The sequence below is a fragment of the Narcine bancroftii genome, chromosome 2 (genome assembly GCF_036971445.1).
Source record: "Narcine bancroftii isolate sNarBan1 chromosome 2, sNarBan1.hap1, whole genome shotgun sequence".
NCBI classification, from domain to species: domain Eukaryota; kingdom Metazoa; phylum Chordata; class Chondrichthyes; order Torpediniformes; family Narcinidae; genus Narcine; species Narcine bancroftii.
In genome coordinates this window covers 285,708,282-285,734,867 of record NC_091470.1, presented here as the reverse complement: position 1 = coordinate 285,734,867, position 26,586 = coordinate 285,708,282, and the positions used below count along the sequence as shown (strand labels likewise).

Below are 26,586 nucleotides of genomic sequence, written 5' to 3'. Positions count from 1 at the left end.
ACTGCTGATGGCAGTAGCAAAATGAATTCTGAGGCATATAGAAACATCTTATCTGCTCAAGTTCGAGCAAATGCCACCAAACTCATTGGATGGTGCTTCATCCTACAACAAGGCAATGATCCCAAACATACTGCTAAGGCCACAAAGGAATTTTTCAAAGCTAAAAACTGGAAAATTCTTGAATAGCCAAGTCAGTCACGTGATTTAAATCCAATTGAGCATGCCTTCCATAAAGCTGAAGAGAAAACTTCAGGGGACAAGCCCCTGAAACAAGCAGGGGCTGAAGATGGCGGTAGTAGAGGCCTGGCAGAGCATCACCAGAGAAGATGCTCAGCACATGGTGATGTCCATGAATTAGTCTTCAGGCAGTCATTGCATGCGAGGGATATGCAACAAAGAACAAAATGACTAATGTACAAAATGACTATGTCTCAAATATTACGTGCCCTGAAATGGGGGAACTGTTTAAAAAAATGCTGTAATTTCAACATGGTCAAACTAAAATGAATACAAATAACCTTGAGTAAAATCTGGAATGTGTAATTTAATCACATGTGAATGGTTTGATTACAAATTTAAGTGGTGAGCACAGGGGCAAATAAAGTAAAAAGAAGTGTCTTTGTCCCAAACATTATGGAGGGCACATGTCATATCAAAATCAATTCTCTCATTTATGGCTGGAGCTGCAGTCTAACAATGTATATAAATTCTGCTATAAAAGTTAAGAAGATTGTGTCGTCACAGTAGTTGTCCTCCAGTTAAAGTGGAGAACATTGTATTGTATATCCTTATGATCTCACTACATTTACCTGAACAGAAAAAGATTCAATTGTTCAGGTGATGCCAAATGCAAGAATAACTGATTTGAAAGTAAAATTTGTTTTTTTAAATGCTATTGTAGCAAAGTACTATTTACTGAGCTATGAAAGGAAGCAATGTACACGTTGTAGAGCTGAATTCAAAACTGATTTATTCAGGCTATTACTTTGGCTGGAAGTGATGTTATTGGATAGGACTTTATCCCACTTTTGTAGCAGGCATCTGCCATTTTGGGAGCCGGTTCACTTGCCAGTAAGTGGGTCATCACATGACACCCTCACCCCCCCAAACTGGCAATCTTACTCCAGACATCCAAAGCCTGTATCTGTCTTTCATTGGGCAGCCCCTGTGCCATGGTGCCTGAACCTTGACTGGCTGGTCCAAATCCAGATGGGGCAGTTTGAGTTGGTCTATGGTAAAGGCTTCCTCTCTCCAGCCTATGTCTAAAATGCATGTGGAACTGTTGTGCCTTACCACTTTGAAAGGTCCCTTGGATGGCCACTGCAAATGTGTCTGGCGCGCTCCCCTCTGTACGAAACAAATGCAGTCTCACAGGCTCCTGGGTATGTAGGTTCTAGTCTGACCATGTTGTTATGTCAGCATGGGTGCCAAAGTGCCAAACCTCTTATGGAGTTTCCTTTGGACTGCTGCAGGTGCCTTCTACTATCCCTGTGGGGCTTGCACGAGTTCTCCTGGTACCACAAGGGGCCACTATAGACCATTTCTGCCAATGAGCAATTTAAATCGTGCTGTGAAAATTCTCAAAAGGACCCAAAGGTGCTCATCCATCCAGTTAGGTCCTTTCAGGTGTGCCATGAGGGCCGACTTCATATACCTGTGGAACCTTTCCATTAGCCTGCTGGACTGCAGGTGGTATGCAGTCATGTGGTGCAGCAAGGTTCCAAGCAGGCTAGCCAATGTCAACCATAGGCTTGAGGTGAATTGGGTGCCCCTGTTGGATGTGATGTGTCCCGGTAGACCAAAACATGCCACCCAGGTAGCAATCATGGTCCTGCCACAGGTTTCCATAGTTGTGTCCGTGAACAGAACTGCGTCTGGCCATCTTGGTGAATTGATCCACCATGGTAAGCAGGAACCGGGCTCCAAGTGAACACTGGCAGGGGCCCCTTAATGTCCACATGGATGTGGTCAAACCTCTGTCATGGGGCTTGAAAGACTGTAGCAGGGCTTTTGTCTGCTGCTGGACCTTGGATGTTTGACAATGCGTGCATGTCTTCATCCAATTGCTTACCTGCTTCTGAAGGCCATGCCACACGAGCCTGCTGGCTACCATTGGACAGTTGTCCTGATTGATGGATGTGCTAGCCCGTGCACTGCGTCAAATACCTGCTGCCTCCAGGCCACAGGAACAATTGGACGAGGTCAACCCATAGGTATGTCACATAGGAGCCTCTGCTTCCCTGAGCCCATCAGGATGTCTTCCAGCTGCAGTCCCGAGTCTACTGTTCTGTAATGTGGGATTTTGTCATCTGTTTGTTGTGCCTCCATGAGTGCATCATAGTCCACCCCTTGGGATAGGGCCTGCACGGACTGGATGGCTGGACAAGATAGTGCATCTGTTGCATCGTTGGCCTTCCCCAAGATGTGGTCGATGGCTGTTGTTAATTCCAAAATATATGACAGATGTCTGTGTTGATAAGCTGACCAGGGGTCCGACACATTAGTGAAGGCAAACGTTAGTGGTTTGAGGTCCGCAAAGGTTGTGAAATGCCTGCCTTCTAGGGAGTATCTGAAATGCCAGATAACGAGGTACATAGCTAATAACTCCCAACCAAATGACACTATTCAGGTGGCCTCAAGTACCTGCTGAAGAAAGCTAACATCTTCCATTGCCCTTCTATGTATTGTTCCAGCACTTCGCGACTGCTATAGTGAATGTATTCACTGTTAAAGCTGTTGGGACATCTGTTCTTGGGTGGACCAGCAGCATGGTGTTAGCCAAGGTGTCTTTAGCATTCTCAAACACAGTTGACGATGTCTCATCTCAAGTAACATCTTTTGCTTTGCCTGACATTAGGGCAAACGGGGTGCATGATGCAAGCCACAGAGGGTAGAAATCGGTGATAAAAGTTTACCAGCCTAACAAACTCTTGAAGGCCCTTTACCGTGTTGGGTTTAGCGAATTTCCTCAACCTTTGCAAGCAGTGGTGTGGCTCTGTGCGGGTCGATTCTATGGCCCAGGAAGTCAATGGCTCCTAACCCAAACTGGCATTTGGCTGGGTTGATGGTCAGACTGAACTCACTTAAGCAAGTGAAGACCTTGTGCAGGTGGGACAAATATTCCTTGCAACTGTGGCTGGCAATAAATATGTCTTCCAGGTATATAAAGGGAAAGTCCAGATCGGGTCATATCTTGTCCATTAACTGCTAAAATGTCTATGCAATATCGAGACCAGAAGGCATCCTCTGAAACTCAAAGGCCAAAGGAGATAATGAGGGCTGACTTGGGGATGTCATCTGAGTGGATTGAAATCTGATGGTGTCCTTTGACAAGGTCCACCATTGAGAAGATGCGAGCTCTGTGCAAGTTAGACGTGAATTTTTGTATATGCGGCACAGGGTAGTGATCTGGTGTGGTAACCTCGTTCAACCGGCGGTAATCGCCACAAGGTCTCCATCCGCCCACTGTTTTGGGCATCATATGTAGCAGGGAGGCCCAGGAGCTATCAGACTGCTATACAATTCCCATCTTCCCCAACATTTTAAACCCCTAGACTGAGCTTATCTGGAGAGAGCCTATGTGCTCGGGTGTGCTGTGGTGGTCCTTCGGTCGGTATGTGTTGCTGCACTCTGTGCTTTGGCATCACTGAGGTGAATTGCAGTGTTACTACCAAGGGAAATTCTGCCAAAACCCTGGTGAAATCATTCTCTGAGAGTGTAACAGAGTCCAAGTGTGTGGCTGGTAATCTCGCCTCCCTTAGGACGAAAGTCTGGAATGTTTTGGCATGGACTAGCCTTTGTCCTTTCAAATTGACCAGTAAGCTGTGTGCCCAGCTGTGTGTCTCGATGGCCAGCTGTCATAGTCATTAGCGATGGCAGGCCCCGGCGTTTCCCTGGAACGTGCAGGGAGGGGTACATCGGCAAGTATCTGCACCCCATCCTTGGTGATAGAAACACCAAATGTTATACACATCCCCCTTGTCTTTTGGACAACTGCCAGTCTGTGTGTGGGGTCTGGTGATTTGTCCCATGGATGTCCTGCTTAGCCCGACACAGTATGTCCATGCGGGCCACAGCCCTGAAAAACGTCAGCCAGAAAAGTGGATATCCTCCAGTAGTTGCTCCAGAAAAGCCAGCTTGAACATCAGGCAGGGCCTATCTCCTTCCATTAGTGCCAACGTGTCATTTATTAGAGCGGAAGTGGTCCTGTTTCCTAAGCCGTAAAAGTGGAGCAAGAGGGCTGCTCGTTCATGCTGTGAGAGGCCAAAGGTATGGATCAACAGTTCCTTGAGAACCATGTATTTGCCCTCCTCTGGGTGTAGTTTGAGGAAATCAGAGACCCGGCTTGCTGTCTCCTGATCCAGGGCACTCACTACGTAGTAGCACTTTGTGGAATCTGATATTATCTGCCGCAACTGAAATTGGGCTTCTGCTCAAACCACACCCGTGGTTATGAAGTCCAAAATGTTGGCAGTTTTAGTGAAACTGTGTGTAGTGAAAAGTTCTCCATCCTCGGGTCCAAATATCATTGGGTCCTTTGAGGTCACCAATGTAGCAATGGAAGGAAGCAATGTACAGCTGAGTTCAAAACTGATTTATTCAGGCTTTTAATCTATGCTTTCATACACTTCCGTTCCCATCACTCGGGCTGGAAGTGACGTCATTGGATAGGACAAAAACCCATACCCTGCGCGGGCTTTTTCTCGTGCTTGTAGCAGTGCGTCTGCCATTTTGGGAGCTGGTTCACTTGCTGGTAAGTGGGTCACCACACTCTATTAAAATAAAGCTTTTCCACACTTTCTGCAATTGCACTTTGGGTTTGAAGGCCAAATGCAAGATCTCAGACTTATTAATAGAGTGATAATTTGGCCAAAGATAATATATTTTGATTCTTAGAAATGCACTTACATGTAATTTATTATACACATATTAACCAAACATATCTATTGAAATTCATGGCTTTTGTGTCTTTAATTTTTCCAACACTGAATAAATATTGAAATCTATTCAGTGATGCTGACAATTGAAGCATGCTTGTGCAGCTTTTGATACATATCATGTCATAAACAGGGTGTGATCCTAAATGTAATATATTTTATATATTTTGCTTATGCATTATAAATAGATGACATATAGTGGAAAAGAGTACAGTATTGGTAACTGAACTGATGATTATGAAGGCATGTGTGAGAGACCAGATTCTCCAGAATGTTTCTCAGGGTCAGCAGTAAGTTACTGTTGCACTTTTATTGTTACCTTGGTTAACAAAATCTGATATTTTAGAGTCAATCCTGGCTGACGCCACAACTCGTCAGCCACTCCTCGGTGCTGCTCTTTGAATATGTTTATGTAATTAATTTGATGCCTACTCAGTTTCTCTTTCCCTGTTCCAGCTTGCTATTTTGGCATTTTGGACTTTTCTGTTGAGATGTCATATTTTAACCAGATCTCATGCCTTTATTCCTCTGGCCATGGTAACGCGAGGATCTATACTTCCACTTGTCGCATTTGATGGCTTTCAGGAGTTTGAGAAGGAATTTATTAACTCCTTTTCCTTGCCGCATTCTTAAGAGTTTTGGATATTTTAGCTTAATTGTAAGCATGATCTCATTCTGCTTTCAGTTTCTTTAAGCAGAGCAGAATTTTTGATAGAGCAGAATACTTAGTTGGATCTATCACAATATGCCACCCACCAGAATGAATCATTTGACAATACTTTTTAATATTTCTAATGACAGAAGATGATATGAGGCAATGGATTTTCTGGGAATTACTGACATGTAACTTTTGATTTCTCTGGTGAGGAGCCAGCAATCCTTCATAATGTGTGACCCAGAGAAACAAGCAGGCTGCAAAAAAAAACTTATTCACTGGTACACAATAAATAGATGAAATTCATGGCTTTATTTTCCATGGCATTCCAGATTAAGATATGAATATTCAGTGTAATTTATTGACTATTCAAATTAATTTTCAATTTAACCCCATTTATTTCACTGTTGGCTTGGAACTTACTTTTTATAAAAGAACTGAATTTGGAATTCTAAAAGTTGTATTTTATTTATGATAACAATGCTACTATCCATAAATTAGGACATATGCATTATTTTTGCCTTGCAAGTAGTACAAGTGCTGAGATTAAGTGTTGGACACTATTTTTAGAAAAATTGATCAAGGACTTGAAGTCAAATTCCTATGTGCGCTGCATTAACCAAGTTGTGAACTCATTGACAGCGGACTCTCAACTCCCAGGCTTCCATAATAGGCTGAAGCAAATTTAATCCTCTATCTGTGAAGAGACCAACTTGTTGCTAAGTGGGGAAGGCAGCTCCAGTAACACTTTTCTTCGAAGCTCAGAGGTTGGCAATGATTGATGCTTTTTCTAATTGTAGAAGACTGAATTAGATGCTGATCCAATGGGTTTCCAAACGCACTGGAAATGAGATAACAAGAAGTTGTGAATTTCACTGGACCTCCTCCACATCAGCTCCCCAGCAGTATTTAGAGACGCTCTATACTTGTGTAAAGGTGCTTTCCAGAATGCCATTTTTTTCCGTCTGGGTTATATTTTGGGGGAGTTTAACCCTGTTCCAATGGGAAGAAATAATCCAGCTGTTACCACCAACAATCATTTTTTTGAATGAGTTAAGCAGAGACCAACTTTTGGTTGGTTATTTTGATAAATTATGCAGAATTGAGCACAGGAGATAGAACCAAGATTTAACTAAATGAGCTTGATCTTTGGAGATATGGAGCCGAACATTGATAAATAAAAGACCCTGAGGTGGCTTGACAGGGAATTTACCGTGAGTAAGTTTCTCCAGGTGGGGAACTAGGGGCTAGGCTATGGGTATATCATTCAAGACTCGGTGCGAAGGTATTTCTGAGAATTATTTCTTTGGTATCAACTTAGAAGACGTTTGTGACATGGATTTTGACCACTAGGCATCATATTGAATCATAGAGTGGATTTAGAAGGGACATTGATACAGTTGCTTCCCTATTTGTTAGCTGACCTGTTTGTGCATTGAATCACTGGGCTGCACTAGTCCTTTGTTCATGTTACCTAAGGAGAACAGTAAACAAGAAGAACATACCTGGTTGGGTGCTGAAGACATGCAGCCCAGCTGATGGAGGTCGTAATGGACCTTTGCAACATCTCACTGCAGCAATCCAATATCCTGTGCAGGTTTCAAGGCAGCTGCCATCATCCCAGTTCCCAAGAAAGTTATTGCAACACAACCAAATGACACTGCCCAGTTTATGATCATCAAATGCTTTAAGCTGCTGGTGATGGTGCGCATCAAAGCACACCTTCCAGTGATATTGGACCTATTCCAATTTACCATTCAAACCCATCCACAGATGATACAATAGCATTGACTCTCCACTCCCTCCTGACCTACCTTGAGAACTACGCCTCATATGACAGGCTGTTGCATGTTGACTTTAACTCAGCATCCAACACAATCAAACCTAAGAGGCTGGTGGCTAAACTGTCCTTGCTGGGATTCAGCACCCCACTCTGCAACTGAATTATGGATTTCTTGATTGAAAGACCATTCTGTCTGGTTTGTTAGCAAAATCTCAAGCCCCACCACACTGAGCACTGGGGTACCTCAGGGCTATGGACTCAGCCCGCTACTGACTCACAACTACACTGCAAGATTCAGATCCCACAAAATCAGCAAATTTGTGGATGATGCCTCATCAGGAATAATGGTGAGTCGCATTACAGAAAGGTTGAAGAATTAACAAAATGGTGCAAGAACAACACCCCGAGTGTCAACGTGGACAAGTCAAAGGAAATGATTGTGTACTTCAGGAGGATGAACGATGACCATTCTCTACACATCAACAGTTCTGGTGTGGAGAACAACAACCTCTCAGCAGTGCCTACATTTCCTAAGGAGGCTGAGGGGGGAAAGGCTACAGGCCCTATCTTGACAACCTTTGACAGGAGCAAAATTGAGAGTGTCCTGTCTGGCTGCAGCAGACTGGATCATTAAAACAGCTGAGAGGATCACTGGGGTCTCCTTTTCCTCTATAGATGACATTTACAAGGTGCCTTGTCTAAATAAGGTTCAAGGACCTGTTTCATGCAGTGCACAGCATCTTCAACCCACTACCAACAAGAAAGAGGTGCAAGAGTAACAAAATCAGGACCGCCAGGCTGGGGAAACACTTCTTCCCACAGGCTGAGAACAGTTTCCTGTAACCATGACAATCATCCTCAATATTTATATAAATGGATTTTGATTATTTATGTGATAATTTTCTCCTGTGTATTGTGTGGTCTGGAGAGATGCTATTCCGTCGGGTTGTATATGTACAATCAAGCAATAATAAACTTGCATTTGAAAAACTATGGCAACGCAAAATAAAGCTGTCCTGTAAATTGAGATCTGAAATACTTCTGTCTCAATTTTAACATGTTAACTGAATGAGTTCTTAATTTTCACTCTTCTGAAAATTAGAGCAAAACCATTCTGAAGCAGTCAGAAAAAGTGCAGAAAAAAATTATATTTTTATTCCCCAAAGATTGTGATTTTTGAGATAACTGCAGTTTTTTCCCCCCTAATTCTCACTACTAAGAAGAATAAGAACGTACCCATATCTGTTGGCAATCCTGCTGTTGACATTTTATTAGTTGGGGAAAAAGCTTTTGGTAATGTCAGTACTTATAAATACAAGGTTAATATGGTGTGAATCCTGGGTGCTGATAATTCAAAAAATTCTCAATTAAGCTAAATATTGGAAATGCACATGAGACAAACTTCCGCAATGCTGCATTTTCCAATTTGGGCTGGAAGCCTGTGATGAGCAGAAAAAATGGAGTATTAGAAGGTCACATCAAATACAATACCTGTTTTGAATATAGTCCCAACATGAAGATTTAAAAAGGAGTGTAGGTCAATCCAGATGAGTGATCTAAATAATTTTCTGCCTTCCTATACAGTAAGTAGCGTATGTTTGGGACATTTAAAATTCTCATTGATTTTGAGAAGAAAATTGACTGAGAAAGGGAAAATAATCTTTGATCTTTGACGACAAATGCATCAGATTTTCCTCGTCCTACACATTGATGTAAATTAAGTTCACAAATGGGTGTATAGAACCATAGAACACTATAGCACAGAAGCAGACCCTTCAGCCCATCTAGCCCCTGCTGAACTATTATCACATGATATGCTTCATGGTTTTAAATACACCAGCTTTTAAATCATTGCACAAAGAACATTTACATGCTGGAAATAATAATGAGAATGTTCTGTTAACTGTCTCCAAGTTTCTGTGAAAACAAGTAAATGTTAATTCAATAACAGTGACTTCAACTTACTCCATACAGAGAAAGTAACTCAGTTAGGCCAAGGTGATTGACTTATTTGCTCATTTCTGCTCTGTCACTCTTGTACTTTAGGCCTTCTGTTGAATGGTCCATGTAAAGACTATATTAACACAAGCATGTTGCAATCTATGATATACATAAAACAGTTGTTATTTAAGGGATGAGATGTTATGCCGTGAATATACTTGCAATGTAAAACATAGTTGGAATCAATATTTTCTGTAGATATTTCAATGTGTAGGAGGATGTAGTGAGGGACACTCTGAAGCTTCAGTATTGAGTCCTGTCTCTTCCCTGGACACTTGGGGGATAGGTTCTGTATAAAAGGCTTTTGGTCATCTCACTGATACCATTTTAAATAATGAAACGAAATAACGAGAGCCCACAGAATTACAGGAAAGATATTAGATTGGGTGGAGCACTGGCTGATAGGGAGAAAGCAAAGGGTGGAAAATAAAGGGATCCTGTTCTGGTTGGTTGCTGGTTACTAGTGGTGTTCCACAGGGGTCAGTATTGGGGCCGCTTCTTTTTACAATGTAAATTGATGATTTAGGTTATGGATTGAACGGTTTTGTGGAAAAGTTTGCAGATAACACCAGGATAGGTGGTTGCAGAGAGTCTTGGACAGCTGAGGATGGTGGGCAAAGAAATGTCAGATGAGATACAATGTTGAGAAATGTACGGTGATACATTTTGGGAGAGGAGATAAACAGGCAGGTTATTATTTAGATGGGGAGAAAATACAAAATTCAGAAGTACAAAGGAACTTGGGGGGTCCTCATGTAGGATAACCTAAAGATTCACTGCCAGGTTGGATCAGCAATAAAGAAATCGAATGCTATGCTGGCATTCATTTCAAGAGGAATAGTGTATAAGAATAAAGAGGTGCTGATGAGGGTCTATGGGTCTAGTAATACCTCATTTGGAGTAATGTGTGCAATTTTGGGCCTCTTAGAAGGGATGTAATAATGTTGGAGAGAGTATAGAGAAGATTTACAAGGCTGATTCCTGGAATGCAAGGGCTAACATATGAGGAATGTTTTTCGGCTCTTGGACTGTATTTATTGGTATATAGAAGAATGAGAGGGGATCTCATGGAAACATTTTGAATGCTGATAGGATTGGACAGAGTAGATATGAATATGATGTTTCCCTTGGTGGGTAAATCCAGGACAAGAGGGCACAGTCTTAGAATTAGAAGGTAACCGTTTAAAACAGAGTTGAGGAAAAATTTCTTTGCTATGGAGGCCAGATCATTGGGGGAGTGTAAGGAGAAGATTGATAGTTAATTAATTATTCAGGTATCAATGGGGTAAAGGACGGAACTTGGAACTAGATGTGAGAACAGTTTAGCTCAGGGTTGATTTGGAGAGAGACAATGGGCCAAATGCCCTACTTCTGTTCCTTTATCTTGTGATATCAATATATTACAATAGAATGTTTTGAATTGTTTGGTAAAATGTATGATAATGTCTCAATTTATATTTTTCTATATAATATGAATAAAACTTACTTCTGAGAGAAAAAAAATAGCTAATTATGGCCCATATTTTCCCAGTAATATTAAAGTGGATGAAATCTCTCATTGGACAATTCGGAGTGGCAGTTGGATAATGCTAAAACCTAGTCTGAAATAAGGTAGATGGCCACCATTTAGAAAATAACTTGGAACTACTGAGAAAATGCTACAATGTATGAATTTTGCAATGCTTTGTATAAATTATATTACACAGTTCTGGAAAAGGTATTATTGAAACTGGTCTTTCCCAATTTCAATAATTTCAACACAAACAAGAACTCTTGAAGTGACACCCTGTATGCATTTCTGGAAAACAACATAATTATGACCAACATGCTACATGTGTATCAGGCTTGTAACTGATGAAAATTTATGACTGGGTCAATGCATAAACCTTTATTGCTGCAGACACCCACACAAAAAATTCTGAGATGGATTTTGCACAGCCAATACTTCTGCCAATAAGAAGTCATTGCTGCCAGTAACATGTGAACTAACATTTGATTAAGCTACAGACTTTGCTGTAAACTGGAGATAGTTTAATAGTTAGTTATCAAGAATGAAAATTTTGAGAATATAATTTCATCCACCTTATTGAAAAGTATTCTCACTCAATGAAAACTTTGAAGCATAGTCAGAAACTTTGCAGTGATAAAAAGATACAAAAAAGAAATGAAATCAAACAGGATATAGATGTAAATTAAATTTATTATTATATCATTATACTGGTAGGTTCTTCTGAAGCAGCACCAATCGCAAAAACTCCTATCTTGCATTGTAATGTAAAAGAAGGTTCCCATTGGTAAGGGTGCCAAAGCCCGTGAGAGGCCACCGTGCCTCTTTGCTTGTCTGTTTGAACATGATAATTCAACTTCTGGAGTCTCGAGCAAGAAGATTCCATACTGCAAGATTTAATTTGCTTGTGTGTGAGGACACTACAGGTCACCACAGTATGTTGCTGCGCTTGACTGTTGGAGGGGACTCAACTCTTACTGCATTATGCAGCCAATACTGGGAAATCTGTATATAACAAAAAATAAGAGCCACTGACTCAGTGTAATAATGTGTGTCAGGAGTGCAGTACACCATTAAAAGCCTTTACACAACCAGAAAGGATTTCACAGTTGACTCTACCAGATAACCTTTAAGGTCCTACATTATTGGTAGCACCCACAAGTGGTCTGAGCAATTTACTTTCTATTTGACTGAAAATATTCTGTTTATTGTGTGACAGTGTAACCCAGAAATGTAAAAGTACCATGTTGCAATTTAAATCAAAGATTTATTTATTTTATATGGAACCTTCACAGTCACTGCTGAGTAAACCAAGCAATCACTTGGCAAAGCAAAGTTTGATACAAATCATTTCAAGTTGCTTTATTTAGCTATGGGTAAACACAGAGCAACAGTTATGATTAGATTCACTTTGTTTTATCAGTACAACTTGTCTTGATGTAATAATACAACAATTATGAGCACTACTATTTACCACATCAGCAGATGTTATGGCTTGGTAAAGTAAAATTATTTTCATTATTTTTCTTTGTGCTCTAAACTGCTGCAGCTTTTCCAACCTGACTATCTGCAGCATTCTTTTCCAAAAACCTAAATGCATGTGCCTGTGTTTTGGTATTTTATTCCGGCACAAATCACAGCCAGATATTCCATCAAAGATTAAAATAAAACATGGAGGTATATTTCCAAAGAATTCTTATTATTTACAGCTCAAGATCCATCTATGTAATTGTTAGTTCAATAGAATTTAAGTACTTTTCATTCCAAGGTCATTGACAATAAAATTATGGTGGAAGTAAGATGTTCTATGTACTCTGGTTCGTAACAGATGAACACATGACCCAATGGGGATATTTTAATAATTTAGGTGTAACATCAGTCTCTATCACACCTTCAAAGGCAGTCTGCTTAAATGAAATGAGTCAATGTGTTGCTCATATCCTGATAGCAGCCCTTAGGTAGCTCTGAGTGTGAGATGGGCAAGACAAAAAAACATAGAAGCTTTTTCCAGATAACCTGCCTCCCTTGTTTGTGGTAAATATTTTTTTTGTGTGTCAAAATAGTTTATTCTCACCACTTAAGCAACTTCTACGATGGCCATAATATAGTCTGGCTTTATACTGGGATGTGACATTAAGATCCACTTTGGGCTAGGAGACTGCACTTTGAAATTGTGCATTTGGTCCCCGTTAAACAATTGGAAAAAGCACAAAACATTTGATTTAATCATGCTTTGGATGAATACAATACTAAAATAACTAATTTTGTATTTTCTGTCTGTGCAAAATTGGTCAATAGATCTCAAAAATCTAATAGCTGGCATTCATATAACTGGTGCACACAGTGACTGTAGGAACAAATAATAGTTTTATTCTCAAGCAAATACAGTCAAGTAAACGGCACAGAATAAGTGAAAGGATGATAGGTTTACAAAGAACAGAATTAAATAATTCCAAGGTTCAGAACACCAGAAAAAGACATTCAAAATGTTAGAATATATAACAAATTATTGACAACTCACAAGAGTTGTCCACTTGGCGCATCATTTGATAAATATAGAGATGTGTATAGCATGTCATTTTATTTTAAAAAAAGACAAAAGGATCCATGCTAAAATAGAGCTGTGTACATTTAGAAAAGTGCCAGTAGTTTCTGGCTCATGCTTCTTAAAAAAGCTCATGATTTTAATATAAGAAAATTCCTTTCTTTAAAATTAAATTACTAAAGTGAACTTCAGTTCCAAAAAAAAACATTCCCAACAACTCTCGATTTTTGTGCCAGACAAAAAAGTTTCTACGTAAGCTTCAGTTACATTAGCACTGACCAAAGCTCTGTTCTGTGAGTTAGATTTCCATCTAAAGCAAGGTCAGATTTGATGTACATTGGTGTCAATTTGTCTTTTATTTTCTTTCTCTTTTCAATTTTCTTCTTCATTTCACACTGTTCACTTACATAGGATTCTGAACACACCTCTGCAAAAAACACCAGCTATTACTGATCTGAAATCAGAGAGATTTCAGATAATAAATTATATAGCATCTCGTAATTCCACAAACTGTACTGATTTCTTGATGTTAGACGAAAATTTGTCCCAAGGATACCACTTTGCATGAAACTATGCAAATTAACATATAGGTTATATTTAGATTCAGTACCTGTGGAAGAGTACATCTTTCTTTTATATATATATACATATATAATCTTTTTTATAAATAATCCAGCCCTTTTCTGAGATTTATACAAATCTCATGCTCTCGTCTAAAATCACAGCATATACTCAACCCTTTGAAATAAACATGCCACCACAAATAACATGAGTTCAGGGGATAATAAAACAAAATGATACAGAAATCACCTTTGACTACATTAATTAGAGTTAATTAAAATAATTAAGACAGATATTCAACAAACATTCCAAAAAAATAATTAGAGGTCAATACATCTGAGGTAAACATGATAATTTCTGAAGACTTATAAAGGCATCAGCTTCTTTAATATTCAATTTACAATGCTCTACCTGAATGTATTCAACGCAAAAAAATGAACACCTTTTTCAAAAAAAATCCACATGCAAAATTAATCTCCATCCTTAACTCTGATTTCTTGATGTTAACGCATAAGATAATTTGGGTTACTGGTCACCACAATTCAGTGTAAATCTCAATAACTGAATGGACGCGCCAAGTTCAGTCACTGAAGGCAAAAGAAAGGAACTGATTTAAATTTGATTTAAGTAAATGCTCTAAATGTTAGACAGAAAAAAGCTTACTCAGTGACAGAAAATGTATACTTTTCATGCAAAAAATGTGAACTGTTTTTCGAAATCTCCCAGAGAACTGTTCAAGATGATATGAGCAGCAGGTTATAGAATAAGACTGGTTGAGTGATGCTGCTAATGTACTTCTTTTAATGAGATATGAGAAGCCACTGGAAATTGCATTCACAGCACAGAATCTTCCAACCACATTCCTCTGGCAGCCGTCCCCTTCTCCCAACTACATGGCAAGACAGTAAAAAAGTAAGGCAGCTGTTACCATCCATCAACAAAAGTGCAGTCTGTACATTTCCAGATAAGTCACACTCCACAAGAGCAGATGGAACAACCATGCACTTCAGTGGTTCGGCTGGTTCAGCAGATTTTTCCAACGACATGGTCACTTGCTTCAGTTTCAGGGGACATATCAGTCCCTGACTTAATTTCCATGTCTCATCTTTCCTGAGTACCACACCAAATTCAAGCCTCTTTCCCTGTGTCTCAGCATGTCTGGTGTCAGCATTAAGGCTGATGGAACAACTGTAGAGAACTGACGGCTAATACCCTTAATTTTCATGACTTCACTGAAGGGTCAAAACAGTTAGATCATTAAATAATTATGTTGAATCACATTCAGGCACAGCTATAGTTAGACAAGAAAAAATGAACAGTTTAATGACAGTGTTAAGAGGATAAAGTAAAATTTTTAAGCCATCTTTGACAAAGAAAATTAAACTCTTACCTCAGCAAATTCTCGTCAAGTCAGGAAATGGACAAAAAGAATAGCTAAACCAATATTCAACAGCATAACCAAGATGACCAAGATTGTATTTGGACTCTGTAAATTTTTGTAAATAAGATTTGTTATCAATGTGGGTGATGCAAGTTATTTTGGCAGAATAAATATAATTACATATTTAAAAATAGTTCCTGCAACCAATTTATTTCTAGAATTTTTCTTCACAAACTCTCATGGTATTAAATAATGTAACTTAATTTCTAAGCCCTAAAAATCAGCATTCCACAAATGGTTATAATTACACTTAACCTAAAATTTGCACGATTATATATCTAGATATGCAAGATCCTACTGATAAAATGAAACCCAACATTAGTCAAAATGTGCCAGATGTAACGATTCATGTAATGATTTTTTTAACCCATTTTCAAAAGAAAATCCCTCAACAGGAAATAATGACAAAATCTATTAAGCAAATTCACAACAAACATACCCTCTCAAGGTAGGTAGTTGCAGGTGAGAAAAAAGATTAAGTGAAAATACAGTAAAATCCCCATTATCCAACAGTACAGGGATTGTGGATGTCAGATATGCGAATTATCCAGTTGACTGAGACTTGCAATTACAATGCCTAGTTAATAGACCTGCATTAAGAATACAGCTCTTAAAAGTCAGTGTGAAGAGATTTGGGGAAAAAATAATCAGTATTGTTGTCTTTAATTATGTAAAGTTCACTTTAATCAAACAATTCCCATGTCTTACAAAATCTAAATTTAAATTTGAACCCCAGTTGTTGGCACTGTAGCAATGCTACGTTAACTGTGCCGCTGTCATAATTAACCCCCTCTCCCAAGTTTATAAATAAAGCCTTGCCTATATACCTAATTTTAATAAAAATAACTAGTTTTACTAGGCAGGGATAGGGAGACACTTTGGCAAAGTCACCCCAGTGGCGAGTGGCTTCGGCTGGGTGACCCGGTCAGACTCTTGGTGCAACCAGACTCACCTTCATGCAAGTGACCCTGTCAGGCCCTCGGCGCAATCCAACTCCTCTCCACACTAATGTCCCTGTCAGGCCCTTGATGCACCTTCCTTCCATTGACAGCCCAAATCACCTCAATGCCAGTGTCGCGGTCAGGCCTTCGGCGCAACCCGACTCACCTCCATGCAAGTGTCCCGGTGAGGCTCTCGAAGCAACCTGACTCACCTCCACACAAGGGTCCCAGTCAGGTCCTCGGCACACCATCTTCACACTGACAACCCAACTTACCTCCACACAAGTCTCCCAGTCAGGACCTCGGTGCACCTTCCTCACACTGACAACCCGAGTCACAGCAAAAAAGAATGATTGCACATTGAGGGGCATTGCCCATTCAGCAGGGCAAACCTGTGCATCTCTAACGAAGTCTCAGTGCTCTCCCACGAGGTCCACCTGCCCAGTCTTATTTATCAGAAATTCCATTTATTTATTTATATCCTCCTTTTTTTTTGTCAGCCGTTTGAATTTTTGGTTGATTGAATGCCGGATAATGGAGATTTTATTGTACATAGCAACACCTAATTTTCCATCTCAGCACTCTCCGCCAGTCAGTATTAACGTCAACTTCTCTGGTTTCCGCTAGCCTACTCCCCATTCTTCCTCTCTTTTCCATCCCTCTGTCTTCTTTCCTCCAACTCTCCACCCCTTCCCTCTCCATTCACAGAGCCAACCCCTTCCCCTTGTTTGCTGATGTGCCCTCCCTCCCTTATCCACCTCCTGCCTGTGGGACTGTGCTCCTCCCCCTGCACTCCACCCCCACCATTTTGTTTGGATGCCTGCCTACATTTTGCTCATACCTTGATGAAGGTCTCAAGCCCGAAACGTTAGTTTTGCATCTTTATCTTTGCTATATAAGGTACACTGTTTAATCTCTGATTTTTTTCCAGCATTGTGTTTATATTTTAAGTAATAGTTTACCTAATGATTGAGTAATGCGGTTGAATTTCATTTAAATTTGCTTGATTTTTTTCAAAGTAACATTTTGGTTTTGTTAGGTATGACACCATCAGGTGTACATGATGACGTGGGGACACTTTGATACATATGCATGCATGTTCGAACACCATCTTAGAATATAGTAAAGTATCAATGAATCAACAGCCTGCCGTGTCTTTTCCTATTACAAAGCGTGCTAAACATAACAGATTTGCTTCTCTTGGTTTGAATATGACATTTTTTTTAAACATATTGATGACTTGCATTAATATTTACATTATATTCTTCCAATGCTTATGTATGAGGCACTTGAAACAGTACTTGAAACTGAGTTAAACAAGTCATTCAAAAATGATTCTTGAAATTGTCAGGTTAGTTTTCAGACAGGTTGTTTGGGGATAAACAGAAATAGTCCAATAGGTAATGAATTTTGCCACAGTATTCCATTTTATTTTTCTGATTTCTGGTGTCTGCAACAATTTGCTATTATAAATGTGGAGTTTTATTGCTTTTGGTCTTCATTATGTATTTGTTGGCCAAAAAAAAATGGTTAGTCAAAAATTAGGGTTTTTAATTTTTTTTTGAACAGAACTTGAAGAAATGGCTTCCACCAAACTTCATGTGAGAGGTACTGTCTTTAACTGCCAGCAACATGAGCGTAACAGTTCTTGATCGGTTGTTTGACAGGGTGAATAGGGATTTTGTTGCTTTTTATCTTACTGCTGTTAAAATAAAACCTATGATTGGAGCTAGGTTAAAAATAAAATGGATTTGCTTAAGTTTTCAAACAATTTAAATTTTGCTGGATCAAACTGAAAAGTTGCTGCTATGGATGGACCTTTTGCTCCAAGGTGGATACAATGGTATGCATGATACCTTGGGACAGGAGTGACAAGTTTACATATACATAGATGGTAGACCATGCATTATTTACGAGAGGTTCTTGGCACTTCATCAAACGATCATAGAATATGGAAAACAGACTATATATTAAGTCTTGAGCTTCCCTTTCCTGTCAACTTTGTCTTGTGGACCACATTGCAAGCCATGCTCATTTGAGTTGTTTTCATTAGAGCGTAGTAAACTGAGAGAACTGATAAAGATGTGTAAATTCATGAGAGGTGTTAATAGGTTGGACAGTCAGATTCTTTTCCTCAGGGCAGAAGTGTCACACACTAGAGGTCAAGTGTTTAAGATGAGGAGATGGGGGTGGGGGAGAGAAAGTCTAAGGAAGATGTGCAGGGCAAATATTTTGCACAGAGAGTGGAAGGTACCTGGAATGGGTTGCCAGGAGTAGTGGTGGAAGTAGATAGTAGTATTTAAGAGGCTTGTAGATATCAGCCAGTGGGCTGATAACGCCTCAAACCGTGCATCTTGGCGCCTCACAGTTTGGCGGGCAGCAACCTCCTTTGAAGAAGACCGCAGAGCCCACCTCACTGACAAAAGGCAAAGGAGGAAAAACCCAACACCCAACCCCAACCAACCAATTTTCCCCTGCAACCGCTGCAATCGTGTCTGCCTGTCCCGCATCGGACTTGTCAGCCACAAACGAGCCTGCAGCTGACGTGGACTTTTTACCCCCTCCATAAATCTTCGTCCGCGAAGCCAAGCCAAAGAAAAGAGATAGACACATTAATATGAAGGAGATGGAGGGATATTTATCAGATACAAGCAACAGAGTTTCAGTTTGATTTGTGCATAATGTTTGGCACAGACATGTGGGCCAAAGGTCCTGCTCCTATGCTGTACTGTTCTATGTATGATTGATCTATAATTAACTATAATGCTTAAACTAGCAGTTTGCAGCCATCATTTTCTCTTAGATTGTGGTGACTTGTCCTAGTCATAGACACCAGTTGAGTCAGAGTTGAGCAAAATCAGAAGCGAAATGGAAGTGCATACAGAGGTTTTACTTTCCATTCATCCTATTTCTAAATGGCAATTGGAGTTGATTGACATTTCAGAAAATACTGTGGCCTCGATATAGCAGCCATACTTGCTTCCTGCAAACAAAGAGGTCAATGAGCACATTAGGAGTGAAACTGGAAGAATTCCTGGGATGCACAAGAAGTAAGGTTGTCAGGGAGAATAAAAACATTGCCCAATGCTGGTGCACTGAAGTAAAACCTAGGTATAATTAAATTTCTGTTTAAACTTGTTTTAAACTTGCTTCAAACTTGGAGATAGGGTCATTTACATAATAAAATCTATTTATCATGTTGGTATCAGGGAACTTTAACTGGCAAAATATAGTTTAAAAAGCATGGTTATGTTTTGCTCTAAGTCGCTAATGTTAATGGAAATGCTTTTGGAAGATCTACCAGGTTACATGATCTTTATTCCCAACTGAAGTGGTAGAATTGTCTAAAATAAATGAAAAATGTTGCTTGGGAACACAAAACATGTTATCACTATGCAGGGCACAGGAACTGTCATTGAATTAATCTAATTTTTTTTTCTTTTTAATTATATCTTACAAAATGCAGTAGAAAGCTACACAAGTGGTGGATACTTACTGATTCTTCCACTTCTTCCGATTCTTCCATGCTACCACCACGTGATTGAGATTTTGAAAGCCTCTTTGGTTCAGGAACAACAACAGATAACTGTTTCTTCAATTTTGGCTCTAATTTTGTTTCCTTGATCAAAGACTTTCTGGATGATGGTTTTGCAAGTGTTTGCTTTGATGGCGGTGGCTGCCTTGCAAGTACCATTGGTGAAGGATTGGCCTGCTCTTCAGGCTCCTCAGGTGGCAGTTTTACATCAGTGCGCACAAAGTAACTATGGTATGCGCTATGTAACTGTCCATTGCCTGAAGCCATGGGACTGTAAGCCGCTGACTTTAGCTGTTTCCACTCACTATTCTGCTTGGTGACACTTCTTGACGATTGCTTATTAACTGAAGCTCCTGATACATCTTTGTTTACACTGCTGGCAGAACCCTTATTCCAACTGGTATTTGGAGTTTTCTGGTACATTGGTGGTGAAGGAGGGGGTGTGGGGCCAGGACTCTGTTCAGGAGTATGTGATGGAGTTGTACCTTTCCTGTAGAAATGAGGACTGTTATTTGCTGATGCTGGTTTTGTTTCTTTTGGAGGTGGAGGTTCTTCTTTCTTCTCTGTGTACCCCATCGCCTCCTGCATTCGCTGCTTAACATAATCTAGACCTGGAGAGAAAAACAGTATGCTTTACTGACCAATTGCTTACAGCAAGGGAGTTTCAAAGACTAAAATAAATCTATTTTAACATTATGGCTAAACAATGAAGACATTCAATTAAATATTATCTATCAAAGATACAATAAAATTAAATGACTACAAATCAATACCAATCCAGGTATCAAAGTACATTTAGGTCATGGATTTTTATAGTCAAGGAGACAGCAAATCAGTTCATTGCACAATTCTTTGAAAAAGCTAGACATTTAATTTAATCCATTACCCTTTTCCACATTAGCTGCAAGTTAGTTCACAAGGGGAATATCAGAGTACTTAAATGCCTTTTTTTTTTAAATTCTAGTGAATTTGGCTTCACAACCCTTCAAAACCCCAATAAACAATGTATAAAGGAACATCTCCAATTCTTTCTGTATCAGATGTCTGATTGTGAGTTGAACACTCTCTCATTGTGTTTCACAAATTTGAATTACACTACTTAAATCTTTCTGTTTAAAGCACACTAATTTATGATTCTTCTGAGATGTCAGAGAATTGGAGTCATCTGGGTAAATGTCCTCTGCATCTTCTCCAGATGTCAATATCTTGGGCTCACAACTGTGCAGTTGTCCAGAGAGGTCTGTAAATTTGTAGGTTGGTATTTTTGATTTGTCTTCAACAAATCCATGCCAACAAATTTTAACCAAGGCAGATATGAATTAATTTCTTTCTTGACAATGATCTCCAGTGTACCACTGCTTTAGACTGACATTGCTTTAGGTTAATTTGAATCCTTCTGCTTCTTCAAAATTGAATTATTGTGGTCAGATTCTCATCATTTCCATCAGGATCAGATGTTTCATGAACACCAAGGGAAACTAACAAATGTTCCTCCTGCCACTCTTGCATGACCTTCTGCCCAAGCTGTTGTTCTCAATATTCAAATGGAATAGAACAGAGAATAGAATTGTCGTGAGCAACATGATAAGGGTCAGGGAAGGAAATAAAATCAGCATAGATTGTGGTATGTAGAAGTAGATGGTGCAGCATCTTTATACCTCATCCTTCGTCAAACAAGCCACGAATTCTACATACCACAAGTGAATCAGCTCATTTCAAATATATTGTAAAATACATTTTAATTTTCCATAGTGGTTAGTCCTGCTCTTTTCAACAAAGACCCAATAGACAATAAAAAATATTCATTTTACATAAAATAATTTTAGTGGTTTATTTGCTTTTTGGCATATCATTGTTAAGGCAAATAAATCTAAATAAAGTAAATGTATCATTTGGAAGAACCTGGAGAAGAATATTCAAGTTCATTATCTGACTGTTCATATACAACCAGACAAAGAAGCACACACATACGTTCACAATATCTTTTCTTTGGCTTGGCTTCGCGGACGAAGATTTATGGAGGGGTAAATGTCCACGTCAGCTGCAGGCTCGTTTGTGGCTGACAAGTCCGATGCGGGACAGGCAGACACGGTTGCAGCGGTTGCAGGGGAAAATTGGTTGGTTGGGGTTGGGTGTTGGGTTTTTCCTCCTTTGTCTTTTGTCAGTGAGGTGGGCTCTGCGGTCTTCTTCAAAGGAGGTTGCTGCCCGCCGAACTGTGAGGCGCCAAGATGCACAGTTTGAGGCGAGATCAGCCCACTGGCGGTGGTCAATGGGGCAGGGACCAAGAGATTTCTTTAGGCAGTCCTTGTACCTCTTCTTTGGTGCACCTCTGTCACGGTGGCCAGTGGAGAGCTCGCCATATACAACCAGACAAAAAAGCACACACATACGTTCACAATATAAAGCACATAATAATCACATATATAGCCAAATGTATAATTTAAAATAAATATATATAAAAATTTTAGATAATTTACTTGGTTACAGGATACTGTTCATCAATCTCACAACCTAGGGGGAGAAGTTATTTCCCAGCCTGGCAGTCCTGATTATATTTATTAATATAATAAATGAGCCTACAAACCCAGGATTGGGTAATGTGAACAAAGATGCTTTACATGGATGTGATGCCAGATTATACTGTTCAATATTGCATTTTTGTGGTACTGATGAGAACATTTCAATTAAAAAACAACTTATTTTGAAATATAGTAAATATTGTGGCAATATCACAAAAAAAATTGTTATTTTTTCTAAAAAGAAATTAGTTATTTACCCTTTCTAAATAATAAAAAAATGGAATTTAAATAAAGAATCTCAGAGTCAGTGGCAGAAAAGTCATGTGGTTATTGCAGTAACATCAACAATATAGAATCTGCTTCTGAGCTGTGAGAAATCTGGTGTTTTGCATGTATAACATCTGGATCAGTTGCATAATGCTTTGTTTGCACATAGAGAAACTGACATGGAGATATATGTACCCAGTGCTGAAAATGGTGTTACTATCTTTAGCAGTCTAAAAATCTGGATATGTAGTGGCCCACTGCCGCAGCAATCAGGCCGGTGCTCCAGGCGGCGAATGTAACTAAAAGCCAGCAGACTGTGCAGCTGCGCTGGCCCCAGCAAGCAAACCGGCGGATGAACGACTTGGGCAACGTAAGGCCAGCGACCCCAAAATGGTGCTGGGGCCGCTGCACAGCCAACACACAGAGACAGTGCATGGGGAAGAAGGGATTGTTCTGTAGGAATTTACCTGCATGCTGGAAACCTGGTTTTGTTATTCAGGCCGTTGCATCAGTAAAGGGGGGAAAACAGTGGGAATGCGGTGAGTATAAGTCGGGTCTGAGCCCCTAATAAAACACAGAGTTTAACCTGACTATACTAGGTGTGTGTCTTTTTTCGGGTAGCGCGCAGCTACAATTGGTGATCCTGATGGTTTAGATGGCATCTAAACGCAACAATGAGTGAACAGGCAGCAGTCAACGTGGTCATTCTCAACCTGCTGACCTTCTGGATGAATCACATGCATGTGGTTTGACCAGGATGAGGCACGGTTCCAGATCCAGCAGATCACAGCAGAGTCCACCATGTGGTGAGCGCCCTGGACCAGGACATTGCCAGCCAGGTGGCCAACTTTTTCCAAGACCCCCCTGTTAGAAGGCACCTACACCGCCTTCAAGGACTTTCTAATCGAGACCTTGGGGCTCTCACGGCACGAGAGGGGGGCACATCTGCTCCACTTGGATGAGCTAGGGGATAGGCCCCTGTCAGCTCTAATGAACAAAATTCTGGCCCTCCTGGGCAAGCACGAGCCCATTCCTGGAGCAACTGCCTGAGGACATCCAACTGCTCCTGGCAGACGCTGACTTAAGCGACCCCCCAGAAAGTCGCAGCACGAGTGGACATTCTGTAGAAACAGAAAAGAGAATGCTCGGTGACCCCTCAGCCAGACCCGCCCAGACCCGTGGAAGGAACAGCAGCCCCACAGAGGAGGTGATCCCAATGACCAATGGTGTTTCTACCACCAGAGATGGGGTTCCGGAGCCCGCTGGTGCAGACCGCCATGCACTTTCCAGGGAAATACTGGGGCCAGCTGTCGCTAATGGCCACGATGGCTGGCCAACAAAATAGCCTCTTGTATGTGTGGGACTGCCAGTCTGGACAGTGATTCCTTGTGGACACTTGGCCAGAGGTCAGCGTCCTGCCCTTGTTGGGACAGGACACCAGGAGAAGGCAGGTGGGCCCATGATCAGTTGGGAGGCAGCCTCTTCCTGTGGGTGTTCATGCTGGCTGCAGTTGTACAGCTGCTCCTTTGGGCAGACTTCCCGTGCACTCACAGCCTGCTCGTGGTCCTCAAGGGCCGGAGACTGGTCCACACTAAGACATTCCAAACCTTCCCCCTCAAGGATGCCAAGCTTCCAGCACCACACCTGGACTCCGTGCAGTGATCCACAGATAAGTACACCAAAGTCCTGGCCGAATTCCCAGCAGTGCTCACCCCCCAATTCACCACAGCAATGCCCCAGCACAGAGTACAACATCACATCCGCAACCAAGGCCCACCGCTCCACGCTCGAGCAAGACTTCACCAAGCAGAATAGTGAGTGGCCACAATGCCAGATCGATACCCCGTGCTGCACATCCAAGACTTTGTGGCCAACCTGCATGGGGCGAAGATCTTCCCAAAAGTGGACCTCATGCTGGGATATCATCAGATCCCGGTGCACCCCGACAATATCCCAAAGACCACCATCATCATTTTGTTCAGCTTGTTTGAATTCCTGTGCATGCCATTCGGGTTGAAGAATGCCCCACAGACATTCCAGCGGCTAATGGATGCGGTGGGCTGAGACCTGAATGGCACCTTCGTCTACTTGGACAACATCCTCGTGGCAAACAGGGACCAACAAGAACACTTGGTGCACCTGCAATGGATTTAGACCATGCTTTTGCTTATGCAAGGCTGAGTATCAGTAACCTACTTTTGAGAATAATGTTAGAATCAGCAGGCATAAGCTAAATTCCACCATGGGGCCCAGAGATGCAGTTATCTGACAAAAAGATATCTGGTACCAAGAACGTTTAATCTTCCTGCTTGTTAGCCGGTTGCTGTTTGAGATTGATGGGATTGTTGGTCGCAGACTGTCAGGCGAGACCTTGAAGCTAAGTAAATCATTGTATTCAAAGTGATAAGCTAGAATGGGTAATATAAGCAAGCCGTGGTCTCGCTGCTGAAGTTTCAGACTCTCTGAGGGGTGGAAACGTCTTTCAGCAAGAAGAAGAACTTCTAGAGTCCAACTAACGTGTCGGTCGGGGGAGGTGGAGAAGCTGCTACCGGCGCCCCGACAACCTACTACAAGTGTGCGGTCGTTGCCTCGCTTCGGCAGTTGGGACCAGTCCAGGCATTGATAATCACTGTGACCAATCTAAAACGAACAAAGTGAGAGGTACAAGTTTACGCAGGACAGCACCTCCACAACCTCTACACCTGGCTGAGCAAATTTGGACTGACGATCAACCCAGCCAAATACCAGTTCAGGTTGGAGACCATTGACTTCCTAGGCCATAAGATAATCAAGGAAGGGGCCACGCCACTACCCAGCAAGGTAGAGGCCATTCAGAAGTTTCCTAGGCCCAACGCAACCAGGGGACTACAGGAGTTTGTGGGGATAATCAACTTCTACCACAGGTTCATCCCCTCAGCTGCTTGGATCATGCAGCTCTCATTTACCCAGATGGCAGGCAAGGCAAAGGACATAACATGGGATGAGGAGTCAGCAGAAGCCTTCATGAAGGCCAAGAAAGCCTGGGCACACCCCAGGGCAGATGCTCCAACGGCCCTGACAAGGGATGTCTCAGGATCAGCGATTGGTGGAGTTCTGGAGCAGCAGATTGAAGGGAGTTGGCGACCGCTGGCTTTCATCAGCAAACATCTGAAACCTTCAGAACTGAAGTACAACGCTTTCGACAGAGAGCTACTGGTGCTGTACTTGGCCATCCGCAACTTCAGGTACTTCCTCGAGGGCAGGACCTTTATGGCCTTCACAGACCACAAGCCCCTGACTTTCGCCTTGGCCAAGATCTCGAACCCGTGGTCAGCCCACCAGAACATCACCTGTCTTACATCTTGGAATTGTAACAACAATTGTAAGACGCGTTTCCGACGAGGCCAACGTGGTGCCCGATGCACTGTCAAGACAGAGTGTCCATGCACTAACGAAGGGGGTGGATTTTGTAGCACTGGCAAAAGTGCAGCAAGACAACGCGGAGATGCCCCAGTACAGGACAGCCATATTGGGACTTCAGCTCCAGGATGTCCCAATTGGCGCAGGGAACACCACCCTCCTGTGCGATGTGGCGACGGGCCAGGTCAGACCTATCATCCTGGTGGCTTGGAGATGGCAGGTTTTCCATTCCATCCATTGGCTGGCTCACCCATCCATCTGGACTGCAGTCTGGCTGGTGGCCAGCAAATACATATGGCATGGACTACGAAAACAAGTCAGCAGGTGGGCAAAGGTGTGCACACAGTGCCAAACAACAAAGGTGCAGTGGCATACCAAGATCCCACCGCAGCACTTCAAGCTTGCGGAGCAAATGTTTGACCACGTCCACATGGACGTAATAGGACCCCTACCAGTATCTCAAGATTTTTGTTATCTGTTCACAATGGTCGATCA

The 26,586-nt window shown here is 41.3% G+C and overlaps 1 protein-coding gene across 6 annotated transcripts in view; it reads right to left on the bottom strand.

Moving 5' to 3' along the window:
• Window positions 1–12,173: 12,173 nt before the first annotated feature.
• Window positions 12,174–26,586, bottom strand: part of jph1b (junctophilin 1b) — a 103,699-nt gene continuing 89,286 nt past the window's right edge. The window contains exons 4-6 of one of the 6 annotated variants that reach the window (XM_069921191.1): window positions 19,868–20,517; window positions 15,380–15,475; window positions 12,174–13,855 (exon numbers count right to left, since the gene is read on the bottom strand). In XM_069921191.1, coding sequence (XP_069777292.1) covers window positions 15,395–15,475; window positions 19,868–20,517 — 731 coding nt within the window. In that variant the 3' untranslated portion in view covers window positions 12,174–13,855; window positions 15,380–15,394. Of the gene's footprint in view, window positions 15,281–15,379; window positions 15,476–19,867; window positions 20,518–26,586 lie in introns of those variants that run through there. The other 5 variants (XM_069921190.1, XM_069921189.1, XM_069921192.1 and 2 more) reach the window with 5 other exon arrangements.